General features: G+C 48.5%; 1 protein-coding gene across 1 annotated transcript in view; it reads left to right on the top strand.

Annotated features, from left to right (window-relative positions):
* Positions 1-1,465: 1,465 nt before the first annotated feature.
* LOC135816244 (disintegrin and metalloproteinase domain-containing protein 10-like) overlaps positions 1,466-16,106 on the top strand; it is a 25,830-nt gene continuing 11,189 nt past the window's right edge. Inside the window, exons 1-6 of the mRNA XM_065329651.1 lie at positions 1,466-1,865; positions 4,007-4,154; positions 6,698-7,178; positions 7,759-7,947; positions 13,411-13,674; positions 14,427-14,585. Coding sequence (XP_065185723.1) covers positions 1,772-1,865; positions 4,007-4,154; positions 6,698-7,178; positions 7,759-7,947; positions 13,411-13,674; positions 14,427-14,585 — 1,335 coding nt within the window. The 5' untranslated portion in view covers positions 1,466-1,771. The remainder of the gene's footprint in view (positions 1,866-4,006; positions 4,155-6,697; positions 7,179-7,758; positions 7,948-13,410; positions 13,675-14,426; positions 14,586-16,106) is intronic.

Genomic DNA, 16,106 nt, shown 5'->3' with positions numbered 1-16,106 from the left:
TATCAACTTCAGGACATTGATGACCGAATATGCAGTTTGTGACGCCATTTTACAAATTTGTTAAAAATGACACACCAATTATTTGAATCCTGAGAATACTATGAAAGTAGGACATGATTCAAGACACTTTCACAAGTGGGATCATTCCCATTTTTTGAGACAATGGGCATGAAGGATAGCACTTCCACTTGCAACAATTCATTTTGACGTAGCTTGCCTAGAATTCTAGAAGTGGCTGAAAAAACGTTATTTTACAACCATTTTACAACCATGTTAAAAAAAAGCCAAATCACCTCGTAGTCGTAGATAATTATTAGTGGTGTGCACGGGTAGTCGGGTACCCGTGCTACCTGTGAGGACCTCGGGTAGACGGGTACCGAATCGTACCCGAAAACCTGAAGCCGCAGATGACATCATGTAGAAAGAGTAGAGAGAGAGGTCTACAGTACACGTGTACAAATGATTCACGCACATACCGTATTCTCTCTCTTATAAACACAGGTCTCCAGTATAAGCACAGTCTCCATTATAAGCACAGGTCGGAGGGCTGTTGAGATTACAAACGCACAGTCTCCAACATAGTCACAGTGATAATACTGATCATGAAATCTGAGTTTAATTCCAATTTGAGTGTGTTACCGGTATGCAACTTTCTTGACTTTTTCATGGTTGAAAAATATAAACACGGTCTCCAGTGTTATCACGGTCTCCTCTATAAGCACGGGTGCGAGGTGAGTTGAAAAACTATACCGGTAAGTACCGTGTTTATAAGGGAGATAATACGGTAAGGGAAGCCCCCCCCCCCCCCCCGGCCGGGGGTGCATTGTGGTCTTACCATGGGAACATTACCCGATCGGGTACCCGTGCTACCAAGAGTACATAACCCCCCAGAGTGTGCAACGCCTGATCCAGCTCTGCATAGGGTCTTGGTCGAGCGGAATCGGATCTTTGCGTCATAATACCGTACACATCTGAGGGGAATCCGGGGAGTCGCGGGTACTCTTGGATCAAGAACAATGGTGCCCTGCCTCGAGACCGGCCTTGCGCTGGTGTGAAGTGTACGCATGACATCAGAAGATCCGATTCCGCTCGACCAAGACCCTACACAGAGCTGGATCGGCGTTGCACACTCTGGGGGGTTATGTACTCTTGGTGCTACCCATGCAAAACTACCCGGACCCGAAACCCGAAGAAAATGCTACCCGCCTCAGCCCTAATCATTTATAGATCTTCTCGAGGTGAGTCGTGCGTGGACCGTATGTACAACCACAGCCCACATAGCTATGTGATCCTGCCAGATCGCAGACATGCCAGTCTTGCCAGATATGGAGGGACTTGGGAGTACCGGTACGCGGTACGGTAGTGCAACACCGTACTACGTCATGTAGACCTACGTTTTGTGTGGCGTCGTTTCAAAGTCGCTCGCGCTCTGATCTGACACGATCCGCGGGGCCGGGGCCAGATTTGTGCGCGATGTATCTTCCATATCCGGAAATTTCAACCATACACCACTGTAAAACAATGGTAAAAGCGATCAGGCAAAGCTAAACAAGTATGAAACTGCCCTAATTGAGTAATTGTCCCACCGTCCTGAGCTTCCTTCCCCCTTACCTAGCCTCTCCAGGTGGAAGTAGTGCAGTATCTGGACGACCGAGCTGACACATTTGGGACGATCCTTCTGCATATGTATGCCAAGTAGATCAGGAGTGACCGAAGATCGACAAAGGTTCACGAATTAGGCGTGGAATGACCTGAACTCATTGTGGTTTGGATGGAGAGTTTGGGAGAAGTTGCTGCCTTTGCCATCCTAGTTCAATGTCTGGCAGCGACCGTCATTGCAGTTCCCGTGGAGAAATGTCATGACCGTAAGTGGAACCACTGTTTGTCATGTCCGAGCAGAAGTTAGAAAGCCCAGCTGCTTCCTGCACTCTCTCAGTCTCTGGTGTTCAAGAAGGATAGGCTTCCACAGTCTTTGCTTGATCCTCAAATAAAAAAAACAAAAACAATCAATCACTGAGAACTGAAGAAGTACAGTGCAAGTGCACGGCGATGATTGTAATGATAAAAGAAATCATTTCGTTGACACAGTGATGTAATCTTGACCCCACATCTCCACACTGTCGCACCATAATTACTTCAAAACATGGTGGGATTTTGAAAAGTTTTTTTGTCTAGAATTTTTGATGAATGCATGCAATTAGCTATATCCACTGTAAGGCTCAGTTGTACTCCGTGTAGCTCTGCCTGGAATACCCCCCCCCCCCCCACGGGATGTGTATGATAGCACGGGACATGTACGGGATACCAACACCAGGTGTTGTCCATCATAATGTGATTTAACTGTCACCACATGTCTGTCAGGGTGCCGTAGCGTCTAGGGAGACGACAAGCACGACAGGAGCGCGGAGCGATATGGGTTTCGCTGTCGGGCTCCCCGTTCCAGTCGCCCTCGTGGCAGGGGCGATTGATGCAAGCTTGCGCATGCGGCATGTTGTTTGGGCTGGGCAGGTCAAGGCTGTGATCATGACTGCGACTTGCGTAGACCGCAGCTCACATTGTGTAGCATTGCAGTCGCCTGAGCTGTCTCTGTAGCTGCTAGGGCTCCCTAGTGTGTATGTACTGTTCTCGTGCAGTGCATCAGTGGACTTGCCCACCTATCGGAAGCCTACCTACCCTCTTGCCAGAGCACTTAGAAGTTGGACGAGTTTCGGCTAAACAATCCGGTGTGTCGTTACTATGGCTTTCAAGGCTGAGGTTGTTTGTCCATTGGCTCTGGGTTCCCAGTACACAGTTGCCGAGGCTGGTCGGCAAAGTACAGTAGAGTGCCGATTATCCGCACCCCTCGGGCTGTCTCCAGGGGAGTTTGGATGAGGAGTGTGTTCGGATAAGGGAGCAGTCACACATCCATCTAAAACATGCATACTCCCTTATGTTTTTTCATCAGTAATTTCTCTCAATCTCTTCGGCAGTACCATAGGAACTAGGCACACTCCAGCTCCTCGAAAATGAGACCATGGGGATACACGTCGACTCTGACCTGTTCAGGCTGTTGCCATACATCTTGTGCGCTGCTTGCATGCAGCATGGTGCTTCAGGTGGGGAAAATCAGCAAAACGCATTGTCGCCCCTTCAACTCAACGCACCTTGACAGGCAGTTCGGATAGTTGATCGTTCGGATAGTTGATTGTTCGGATAATCGGCATTCTACTGTAACTCCAATTTCGTTTCAAGGTACCAGTACATCAGATTCTGGTGTCTGCTTCTATCAAAGCAGCGTGCCGTCTATACTGGTTTCCTCAGCAAGTGTAGGGTGTGCATAGGTGACCTTGGCCGTCCTATTCCCACGTATTCCGAGTGGCGCAGACAAGGTGTGCATGGGGGGGGGGTCTCACATGGATTCGCCAGTTGAATGGATTGGGCAGTTATCTGGCGCCAGTCTTGGTCTGTTTCATTCAGATATTGTCCGTTGTCGTGGCTCTTGTAGGAGAAAATCAGTGTGTGTGTGTGTGTGTGTGTGTGTGTGTGTGTACATCTAGTGCATTTACGGATCTGCGTGCTTCTCATGTGACACAAACATCCCCTTTGTCTTGTTTTATGTTTTGGTCCACAGTCATGTTTCCCAGTTGGCCTGTGTTCATAGTAAAACAAATTAAATTAAAAATTTCATGGTTTGCGTGACACTCGGCTGGAGGCCGAGTTTTCCGCATCCGCAGGAACGCCACCACCCCCTATAGATCAAAAAATAAATAATATTAATGTCCGACAATAATATTATAAGTACATGGTACATGTGTATATCAGTGGATCACGGCTATGGTGGTGGAGCTCTGGAGTTTTATACACCCAGTGTGGCCACCCGGCAACGTGTTACTAGTAGATGGTGCTGATTATGTCGTTGTGTGTGTGTGTGTGGGGGGGGGGGAGAGGTACGTTTGCTAACAGCGGGAATGTTGAGATGTCGGTGATGATCATGGGTATGCTGCTGTTCCCGCTGCTTGTTTCGCAGGCCGGCCCCTGGACGAACACATCCAGCACTATGAGGCCGTCCACTACGACCTGCAAGAGTTTGGCAAGCGGCATAGGCGCGCTGTTGATAGCGTTGGCCGATCGGAGCAACGCCAAGACGTGATGATACACTTTCGCGCTCATGACAGGTAAGTTAAAGTTGGCCGACCCCCCCCCCCCCCCCCCCACCCGCGTTTCTTACCTTTGCTGCACAGTGAAACCCAGCCTAAGGCGACCACTCAAGGGACGGGGAAAAGTAGTCCCCTTGCCCGCCAGGTGGTCTTCTTATCCAGGTTCAGTAGTGGGTCACGTGACTACGTTCACTTGATACTGTAAATCAACAAATTTTGGCCGGTGAGAAACCTTTAGCCGATCTCGAAATGAAACTTTTGGCCATCTTTGGCCGATCGGGGTTTACAAAAAAGAAATCGATCGGTATTTTTTTGTTATAGCTTACAAGGACGACTAAGGGGCCTTCCGTAAATGCCGATATGTATTTAGAAACGAAAACTAGTCGTTTCTCTTCAACCCCCCCCCCCCCCCCCCCCCGTCCCCTCCCCCTCCCTGAGAAACAAACACATTCAAATGGTATATACTAAGGCGAGACCAAAATAATCGAGATTCCCGGGCAGGACCCATGTGAAATTGGTGCGGGCGGGCGAATTTAATTTTTATTTTTTCCCCATGTATGTACATGTACATGCCATGTTGAACTTTTTGTACAGCTTTTTCCGGTAATTTTATTCAATTTTTTACAGACAACAGGTACGCGGTTTACCCGTTCAATTTTTCTATATTTCGGCCAACGATGGCTCTGATCTGTACATCAGGGAGTCATACAAGCCCGGGTTTGTGTGACTCCACGTCACAGATCTACTCACACGATCAGTACTGTACATGTATGAACTGTTCAAAAAAAAAAAAATTTGGCTTTGGCTCGATTTTGGTGTAAAGAGCACTTAGGGTTCCCTGTAACAAGACGGCAACGTCTGTAGGGCCTTCCCTATCAAAATAATAAATTCTACTACTACTACTACTACTACTGGTGCGGGAGGGCCCGGGAATCCCAATTTTTTTTTTGGTCTCGCCTAAGCTTATAAGTAGCGATATTTTTGATCTTTTTTTTCTGGACATATATACATGCTCACGCATGCAAAATGTACATCGATATTTTTCGAGAAACGAACAGGCGCTCAACCACCTACCCCCTATTAAAACGACTAATTTTCGTTTCTAAATAAATATCTATTTTTACGGATGGCCCCTAATTGTACTGTAAGCATTTCCTAAATGTAGCTATATTAAAACTGCTGTCTCCGAAACGCTTGTTTACTTATTTTTTATTGCTCTCACATGCATAGCTCAATTACGTATCATTTGCCTGTATGAAAAATTTTGGCCTGCGATCATTTAGTTCACTTTGGCCGGTGGGTAGCAAGCAGCAAAATCAGCGGAATTAAATCGCCGGCGAAAATGGGTTGATTTTAACAGTATACATGTGATATAAATGTACAGTGTATGTACATGTGTATGTGTGTTCATGAATGAATAGAGAGGTTAAGTTTCACGTAAAATTCTTATGTCCGTGAACTTTTACGTCAAAAAGTGAAAAAACTCACGTAAAATTTGACGTGTTTTACGTGAGTTGACTGTCCTGCACGTGAGTTCATGACGTGGGTTTTTGGAAGTTTCGCTTGGTTATCCCGACCGAATTTGTGTGAGTTTCCGGAGTTTTATCGAGTTTGTTGGAAGATTTGATATTTGTGCGAACTAAACCCGAATCCTGCCAGGCAAAATTTCACGTCACGTCGCACGTGTAACTTAACCTCTAAAAATTACACGTAACGTGAGATTTGCACCGCGTTTTGAAAAAGGGCAAAAAACGTGTAACTTAACCTCCCTAATGAGCAAAGTGTAAAGTATGATCAACACCATAGCCATCACAATCATGCCACAAATGTGGTGTGTGTATATTATGTGTGTACGTGCATGTGTACAAGCATGCGTACCCATTAGTTTGTGTGTGTGCGCGTGTGGGTATTTGTTTTTATATCGGTATGTGTGTACCCAATGCTATGCATGTGTATGTGTGTACCGTAATGGCGCGTATAAAAGCAGGTGCTTACGGCCGTATAAGCCGGGGTTCAAACCATGCTTATAATTCAAAACATGCTTCTATGTCAAGATCATCAGTGTAAACTGTGCAGTGCATACTGCCACGTATGTGCTGTGCACGTACTTGCACGTGTCTTTGCACAGAGCGGCTTCTATTCAAACCGTGCTTCGTGTCACGGTGCGCTTTGAAAAATCGCCTTCTATTTGAGTCATGCTTTTATACGCGACACTACGGAAAAATATATTGTGTGTGGGGGTGGGGTATGCCCTGATGCCATCAATCTTTTTTCTGCACTTGCTGACGTGTGGCGAGCCCATAAGCGGGATAATTTCCTAGTCCACCCAGAGTTTTTGGGGATTTCGGGGGTGTCGGACGTTCGGCGGTTCAATAGCCGATCGAGTCATCTTTCCGAGCTTCCTTTTGAATCTCTCTCCCCGTTCCCGGGGAGACCCATGTGACCAGTTTTGGCAGTTGGCAAGTACACGTGTATGTATGTATGCTCCGTTTGTGCACATGTGTGCGTGTGTACTCACTTGTGTGTGCATGTGAATGGTGCTTATGTTGAAAACCATGCAGGCATTTTCACTTACGCCTGCGGCCGGACACGTCTGACCTGACCAGCCATGCCGAGTTCCACCTGCACACGGCCAATGGTGTGGAGCACCCCGACGACTACGATCCAAACTCGTTCCTCGTGGGCCGCGTAGAAGGTGATGCTGGGTCCTTTGTCTCCGCATTCAACGACGACGGCATAATGTCGGCGAATATACATTGCTCCCATGGTAGCTACTACCTGAAGCCGGCCAGGGACCACTTCAGCACGCCGCAGGCGTTCCACAGCGTCATGTATCGGCAAGACGACATCTCCACGTGGCCTGTGTCCATGCTGAAGAACGAAACGATGCGTGCCAAGCTCGAGAAGCAAAGCCTCTGTGGGGTGAGCGGTGCCCAGCATGAACACTTTCACGACGTCATGAGGGAGAGCGAGGACCAGCACGTCAAGTTCTTCGCGCGCAAGAGAGAGGAGGCCGAAGCAAAGCGGCGCACCAAGAGACAGGTTTGTTACCCCCGTGTGTGTGTGTGTGTGTGTGTGCGTGTGTGTGCGTGTGTGGGTGGGTGTGTATGTGTTCTATGTGCTGTGTGCACACATACATGTGTGGGTGGGTGTGCATGGGTACCGTGTGCTGTGTGAACAAGTTTATGACTGTGTGTCTGTGTGGCTGTGCTTGTGTTAGTGCCTGTGCCCGTGTTCATGAAGTATTCGTGTTGGCATCTCCATCCTGATTCACATTCTGCTGTGCGATGAGCATTGCATGCGGGCAGAGGGCACCTGGGTTGTGGTGAGGAGCTAGTGTTCCCACACACGTTGACCTTCAAACCTGTGACTCACTGTGGCTCTGTCAGACACCGCTAAAATCCTGGTAATTTGAGCCGGAAATTGCCGGGGAAACTTCTAATTACCTTAACATGTACCCACAACACAGTATTGTACAGTTATGTGTATTATAATACTCAGTCATACTGAATTTTTTTACTTTTATAACTAGCTCTGTGGTGGAATTTTTTAAATATTTTTTTTAGCTCTTTGTGTCTATTCACCTCCCCATCTTCTTCCTGTCGTTGCATTTTCCTCTCAGGACTCAAGCAACGGGCGTCGCTTCAAGCGGTTTGTCTGCACGCTCGCGCTGTACGCCGACTACCACTTCTTCTCGCAGCGCGCCAGCGGCAACAGGAACCGGGCGATCTCGATCATGCGCCAGCACGTCAACAAAGCCATCAACATCTACGCGCCGACGGACTTCGACGATGACGGCCAGGCTGACGGGGTGAGGCACGGGTCGGGGTATGCTACAGCGGTGCCAACTGAAATCCGACTGACCCCTGATTTACGAGCTCGAGTGCAGCACCGATTATAGCGGTCTCTATTTCGTAGTGTTACAATCCCATGCTGGGTCTTTGCAATGTGAGCGCACCGCTCCAGGGGTTGAATTTCAGTTGCCAGCACTATGGTGCAGTAGTGTTTGCTACAGGGACATCTGAGCACGGGAAAGTGCGCGTCTGAATTGCACTGTGCCACACCCCGGGAATTCTGGAAGATAACCGGTGGGTGCAGGCAGGCCGCGGAATCTGGTGCCCGTACGGGTGGTTTGTCAACTGATGACCCGCTCCGCTCAGTTGCTACTCACCGTGTTGTGTGTCTGGGGCATTGCATTCTACAGCAGGGTTCTAGCCAGGTTAAAATAGTAGGGGTACCGGGTGGGGTGGCAGGGGACACAGTTATCCATTTAACCCATTTTTCCAAAATTGTCTTGCAAAATCCAACGGGGGTGGGGGGGGGGGGGGGCCCCAGACATGTGTGCCTTTATGAACCCTCTGATTATCGACTGCGTTTTTGTTGAATGGCATGAAAAAAACACAAATATCGACCAATAAGTAGAGATAGACTCGGATAGTGGACTCGGACACGGAAATGCTCTTATGGATCGCGTAAATCTCGATACCTCCCTTGGCCTCGCTGCGTGCCAGTTCAACGGCATACACCAAAGAAAACAGCCCGCAATCGGCGCCACCAATTTGCTTTTGCAGCACCATGTACAGGAATCCTAGAGAGTCTTCACCCTCCTTACAGAGTGAACAGTGCCTTGCTTAAGTCTGCTTCTGCAGTGCGACGCCTGTCGAGGCTGTCGAAGACAACAACTTTATCGAAAGGACCATCACGGCCACCCCGGAAGGTGCAGACCCAGTGTTCACGCTCCACATGCATGACCTGTATTGTGTAACCAAACATGGCCTGTACAGCCGGCCCCGGGTACCTTAAAGGGGCACTCCGGGAATTTTTTCGGTAGTGTGTTCTCTTCATGGGGGCTTCGTATGGCCCCCAAGGAATGGGGGGGGGGGGGATCACAAAAACTAGACCCCCAAGAAGTCGATATTATGAAGCCAGGGCCTATGTAGGGAGGGCCAAGTAAGTCTCCTCCGCGCTGCGCGGAGGGTTTTGATGACGTCATGATTGTGTGATTAGGAGCTCAATATGCAATCACGCTCCTGGACTGGAGCTCGAATGGGAACACTAATGAAACCAAGAGTACAGTCATGATTGTACTCTTGATGAAACTCAGTCGAGGTGAAGCATTGCAGGGTAGTTGTCAAGTAGTTTGTTTCTTTCATGTCGTCGATGTGCCAGCTCCAGATTTCCTGTCTGTCATGCCGAGGTGCTGTGCTCCCGGCTGTTCAAACGATTCGAAGGATGAGGCATGCACAAATTTGACGTGGTTTACGTTTCCCCACGACGCTGAGTTGCGTCTTTCGTGGGTCAAAAGCATGGGTAGAGCAGCTCGAGTCGCCGGTGGGAAAACGCACAAGCTCTTTGAGCCAATAAAGTGGGATCGTTTGTGTTCAGCCCACTTTGAACCGACCTGCTTTCAGCGCGATCTGATGAGCGAATTTATGACAAGCGGAGCGATGAGCAGCCAGTCAGGCAAAAAGCGACCTCGTAAGCTCGTCGCGTGGAGGGTGCAGTGCCAACGTTATTTTCGAGCTCAGCCGTGTCTGCGAAGTCTAGTTCTACACCGAAAACAACACCTCGAAAGGAATCACTTTACCTCAAGCGAAAACGCGAGCAGGAGGAGGAGGGATCGGACGAAGAGCTGGTAAGTGTTTAGACAAGCTGACGGGAAGTCGGGGTGATGCGTAAAGCTGTGTTCACAACTGGCGCGTGTACGCGTGAAACCACGCGTTTGTGCGTATTTTTGCTGGCTTTTGGGGCGCCATGCGTACGGAAACGCGCCGAAATGGAACTTCCAACATGTTGGAATTTTCAGCGCGTATCAGGCGCGTATCAGCGTACATGCCAGTCACTTTGACTGGCGGGGTCAACAAATTAGTACTTGAAGGTGTCGCACGCGCTAAATACGACTCGGATTGCTGTTTTTTTGTGAAAGGCTGAGCGCGCGTTTGGGGGCGCATGAACCGCAAGCGTACCGCGTCCACGCGCCAGTTGTGAACACAGCTTAAAGCTGTGTTCACAACTGGCGCGTGTACGCGTGAAACCACGCATTTGTGCGTATTTTTTGCTGGCTTTTGGGGCGTCATGCGTACGGAAACGCACCGAAATGGAAATTCCAACATGTTGGAATTTTCAGCGCGTATCAGAGTACATGCGGACTACCAGTCACTTTGACTGGCGGGGTCAAAACATTAGTACTCAAAGGTGTCGCTCATGCGTGCCCATACGCACGCTCAGGCTTTCACAAAAAACAGCAATCCGAGTCGTATTTAGCGCGTGCGACACCTTCGAGTACTAATTTTGTTACCCCGCCAGTCAAAGTGACTGTGGCATGTACGCTGGTACGCCCCTGATACGCACTGAAAATTCCAACATGTTGGAATTTCCATTTCGGCGTGTTTCCGTACGCATGGCGCCCCAAAAGCCAGCAAAAATACGCACAAATGCGTGGTTTCACGCGTACACGCGCCAGTTGTGAACACAGCTTAGATACGACTCGGATTGCTCTTTTTTTGTGAAAGCCTGAGCGCGCGTTTGGGCACGCATGACCCGCAAGTGTGCCGCGTCCACGCGCCAGTTGGGAACACAGCTTAATGCATGTCAAAGCGCTGTCAATGCTAACAGCTCCATCGCTCTCTCGACAGCAAAGACAATCGACTGCCCTCTGCATCACTCCACATTTCTGGCAGGAACACCAATCGTTTCTTCCTTGTCGACCAGTGAAGTCGTCTGCTCCAATCTCCTGGCCCTCATCACGCTGCGCTTCTACCAGGGGCACCTGAGGAGGCCCTTCAGGTTCCTTGGAGTGTGGCCGCAGTTGTGAAGCTTGGGAATGTCGACCAACGTCGTTCTTCATCACCAGAAAATTAAAACAACTAACACCTTCAAATGCAGGGAATTTGAATACTAATCACACGTGACGTCATCAAAACCCTCCGCGGAGGAGACCAATTGTTTACTTGGCAGTCCCTGGCTTCATATATCGACTTTTTGGGTCTAGTTTTCGCGATTCCCGATTCCTTGGAGGCCATATAAGGCCCCCATGAAGAGAACACACTCCCGAAAAACTTCCCGGAGTGCCCCTTTAAGGAGTGCGGGAGATAAAAGCCTGCCTATGTCTGGGTATTCTGCTTTGCGGTGAGTGCAAGAAGAGTTGATTGCACCATCGCTAAGCATGCTACTGCCACACAAATCTGACCGATCTTCCATGGAAAGGTCATCCATGGGAGATTCGTGTGCATCTGCCTCTTCCTCGTGAGAAAGATCTACTTCATCTCCCGTGGAAGCTTGTGTCTCTCCGCCTTGTGTCTCTGGTCCCTCTTCAATCAAACCGCCATCCATGGAGGCTTCATGTGGCTCATAGTTCTCCTGGTTGCCACAAGTGGTGCCTTTGTGACAAGCAGATACACAAGATTCACCGGCAAGAAAGCCACGGCATTTCTTGCTTGTGCACCTACCCTTCGACTTGCACTGGAATGATACTGCTGGCTGTGATGTGGACGACGTTCCGCGATTAAAATGCCTGCAGGCCTCTCTCAGGGAAACCTTAGGACATGCAGACCAACCTAGGGTAGTGACGCCTACCTGTCCCTGGAAAAGCTCGAGGTCATCCGACCGGTAACAAGTGTGCAGTGCGCCTGCAGAAGTTCTGAGTCTGTACAGGCTATTGGAGACCTCCACCACTGCGCCAGGAACCCTTGAAGCATCCACACCCATCTGAGGGCCGCAGGAACCGCGTGAACCTTGGTGCTGCTGTTGGCTCGTGGGTCGGATTTCCTTGGCCACGGCACCGTATGTCGTATCCAGGGGTGACTTGCACTGAAGTTTCACTGCACAGGGTACTGTAATGTAAACACAGCGAATTGTGACGAAGAGGCTTGGGGCTTGGGGATTTAATTCTGGTGGTATTTTTTTAGCGGTACTACAGTGCATTTCAAAACTATAGACGCGTAGGGTTTTTGAAATATTTCAAATTTGGCTGGAACTTTTTGAGAATAGTTTTCGGAATATTGCTCAGGATCGCTCCACAATTACACTCATATAGTTTCTAACGGATTGGATAACAGACGCCCAATTTGGAAAAATTTATGCACAAAGTGATCACAGATTTTATGTGGTATAGCTGCTGGCATAACGGTTTTTTGCCTAGGTACGCGTCTATAGTTTTGAAATGGACTGTAGAACGGTAAGCAACAGCTTCCGGCCTGTTTTTGTTTGTTTTGCTTTTGAAGTACAAGTAATTCCACGTCCACCTCGATGAGGTCAGGCAGAGAGCACATGCGGTGGTGGCCGTGAAATTACCGCATTTTCCGGAGCATAAGCCGCACTTTGAACACTCAAAACTCACCGAAATTGGGGAAGGGGTGTGACTTGTACTCCGATGATCAAATTAACGTTGCTAAAGAGAATAGACTTTGTGGCAAGAAATGGGGGGGGGGGGGGCAAGTGATTGAAGAATTTTATCTGATTACTGGTATCGTTGGGTGCGACTTATACTCCGATGATCAACGCTGCTAAATAAGATAGACTTTGTGGCAAGAAATGGGGGGGGGGGGGGGGGTGGCAAATGATTCAAGAATTTTATCTGATTACTGGTATTGTGGGGTGCGACTTATACTCCGATGATCAAATTAATGTTGCTAAATAGGATAGGCTTTGTGGCAAGAAATGGGGGGGGGGGGGGCGCTCAAACAAAGTAGGAGGGCGCTGCGTCCCCCTGCCCTTCTTTGGTTAGAACCCTGCTCTGCCTGCACACCTTGTCATTTCTGTCAGCCGAGCAATGGACACATTCTGCATGCCTGTGAAAAGCATGCATGTTGCAGGCTGATCCGTGTTTCACTTCATTCGAAAACAAAAATCCACGTCTCTGTAAAGAATGGGGTTTTCTGTGCCAATACGTCATGTCAGGTTTGCCTCAGGTTCGTCTTTGGACGACATGAGTGGCTTCGATTTTCTTGCTGCTGTGCTTACACGTTGGGTGTATTAATTCTGTGTGTGTGTGTGTGTATGTATGTGTATGTGTATGTGTATGTGTGTGTAGGCTAAAAATAGTGGCGGTCAATTCATCAGCCTTGCAAGCTGTTGCATGGTGTAATCCCAGCACAAGTTGCTATGTCTAACATAGCTGTTCGCTATCATCGCTTCCGCGATGGGCAGGTCTGAGGTCTGAGGTGTGTGTACGTGTGCGTGCATGTGTGTGTGTGTGGTGTGTGCGTGCGTGTGTGCATGTGTGTGGTGTGTGTGTGTGTGTGCATGCGTGTATATGGGTGTATGTACTTTGCAGTTTCTGTTCAAGATTGGCCGCATCACCGTGGTGACGGACGTCACCGTGGGCCCGTTTTCTGGCCCCACCAGCCAGTACCACCGGACCGGAGAGAGTGGCTCGTCCGAGTCCATCGTGTCACGCTTCACCTACCTGCAGGTGTTCAGCGCCATTCCCGGCCACGAGCAGTTCTGCGAGAGCATAGCCTTCACCTATCTAGACTTCAAGGATGGCGTGCTGGGTCTGGCCTACCTGCAGCCGCTCGGCATTTGCGCCGACAAAAACGTGAGTACCGTATTTTCCCGTTTGTAAGTCGACCCCGGTTCCGTTTTCAGGTCGTAAAAAGTCGAATTATATTCGGGAAAATACGGTCGGCACCCTGAGGGGAGATTGACTGGGATATGGTCGAGGGTGCCAGGCTTGCTGCGCACAGGGCAACTATGAGTGGGAATAGCTATTATGATTCAGATCAGTGGCCAAGCCGGCTGCCAGAGATGCTTGGGCATGAGCCGTATGCAGCCAATTACTGTAAACCGTGAAATTATTGCGATGGTCTAATTTCTGCGAAATTCGCGACCGTGTGGAAATCGCGAAATTTAAACAGTGCGAAAAGGAGATCCATGAAAGGTTTAGCAAGAATGCCACAGGTTTAGCAAGAATGCCATTCTGCAATCGCGAAATTTAAACCTCGCAAACCTGTCCGGATTCTGAAAACGCGAAATAAAAACGCCGCGAAAATTCACGCTTAACAGTAGTTCATTTTACTTGTGATTAATTATAAATACCATACCGATGCATTACCACTTTCATTTATCAGCATAGCCACCTCTGCTTTAGGAGCTGCAGCTGACGCCTTGATCTTTTATTGTGCTGTTGTGTCTGCGGATAGTCGGCCTGCTGAGTCTTGACTCTTGGGTGAGCGGTGGCCGTTTATTTCTTCTTCTAAACAAATAACCATCCGCTTGTGTTGCTGCCTCTGTTACTGCTGCTGCTGCTGCTGCTGATTTCTTCTATTATCCCCGTACCTATTACTACAGCAACCGCTAAGAGAACCGGTCTCTCTGAACGGTGTCACCTATCGCAGCTACACGCCAAACTCGGCCTTTGTCACGTTCGTCAACCACGGCACCCAGCAGAACGACGGCATCACGGAGATCGTCTTTGGCCACGAGCTCGGCCACAACTGGGGATCTGCGGTATGTGCACGCACGGTAGTTCGCGCATCATTTTGTTTCCCGAATTGGTCGAGAACTCACCAATCTAACACTTTTGAATTTTGATGAAATACTCGAAAAAATTGACTATTCGATCGAATTATTATGAATGAGTGATCGATTGGTCAAAGTAGATACTCGTTTCACCTCTAGTTCACGAACTGCAAAACTGTACGGGCGTCGTGGCAAAACGCACACATGTACTAGTAATCACCCGCCACCTCGGGGCGCAGTTTGTCGCGTATGCGGTGGGCTCGGTTTCCAAGTACATGTGTCCTTTAAAAGAGTGGAAACTTCCCGCGAGGATTTGTTCTCATTGAATTCGTTATCAAATACAGTCGCCCCTCTTTAATCCGGCACTTTATAAACCAGCACCCTCGATAAACCAGCACAATTTTCAGCAGCCAAAATGTCCTCTTCATGCACATTGTAGCAGTAAATCCGATTTGTTAATCCAGCACCCTCCCTAATCCAGCACAATTTCCCTGGCACAAATGTTGCCGAATTATAGAAGGACCACTATACCAATACCTTCAGTCCATTCAGAAAAAGATGGACTTCTAGCTTTTGGCCATAAATGGGTCAAACCTTGAGTTTTTTTAGAATTTTTTTCTGCAATCCCCTACGGAATCCTCTTCCAATTACGTTTCTGAAGTCTATTTCTCCAAAAAGCAAGCCGTAGCAAGAATAGGATTTCGGCCAGGTTTTGCCCCAAGAGCACTGAATTGGGAAAAACCATCAAAATCCAGGCCGTTGACCCTGCCTGCACCAGTGCACTGTGCGGTTCGAACCCCAGTTCAGGTACCCTTTTCGGACCCTTTCTCAAATTTCAAATTTCGCAGCACTGCACTGTGTACGATAAAATCTTCAAAAAATCGCCAAATACGGGAGCTCACCAGAGCCAGGGTCCATCTTTTTGTGAATGGACTGTACATTTAATTTTAAACCTGGATTGTTATTTCAGAAAGTGGTGGACATCACGCAACTGCATTGTAATTAACGAGAGAGCTTGGAAGCTCAGGGCCCTACGCTATGCTTTTTTGCCTTGATGACCTAGACAAAAAAAGCATAGGGATGTTATAAATTCTTTAAAAAAATCCTCTTTTTTTTTTAAGACATAACCTGGGATTCGAACCCGCACTATCGCGCGCCCTGCATGCATCCCCCGATACACTTCGTATACATACTAAGGTTGCGTTTGGTTGGGCATTTTCAGAATGTAAATGACAACCATTCTGGAATGGGAATCGGCAGGAATCACCTGACCAAACTAACACGGCAGAATCAATTAGGAATCACTTGACATAACCGTGAATTCCATGATGTCGTTGTGGAACGGCGGCTGTCTTTTCTTTTACCCGCTTCTAGTTTCCTGAGAGAGTCATGGTACTTCTGAGTGCATGATTTGAGGCACTTGAACCTGTTGCTACATTGTTTGGCTCGTGGCAGCCATTATCATTTTTGATTCCGGAATGAGAATGCTCATTCCAGCATGTGAGGTGG

This window comes from Sycon ciliatum, chromosome 1 (assembly GCF_964019385.1).
Source record: "Sycon ciliatum chromosome 1, ocSycCili1.1, whole genome shotgun sequence".
Lineage (NCBI taxonomy): Eukaryota > Metazoa > Porifera > Calcarea > Leucosolenida > Sycettidae > Sycon > Sycon ciliatum.
Note: the sequence above shows the minus strand (reverse complement) of the source record. Positions and strands in the feature narration are given on the sequence as shown.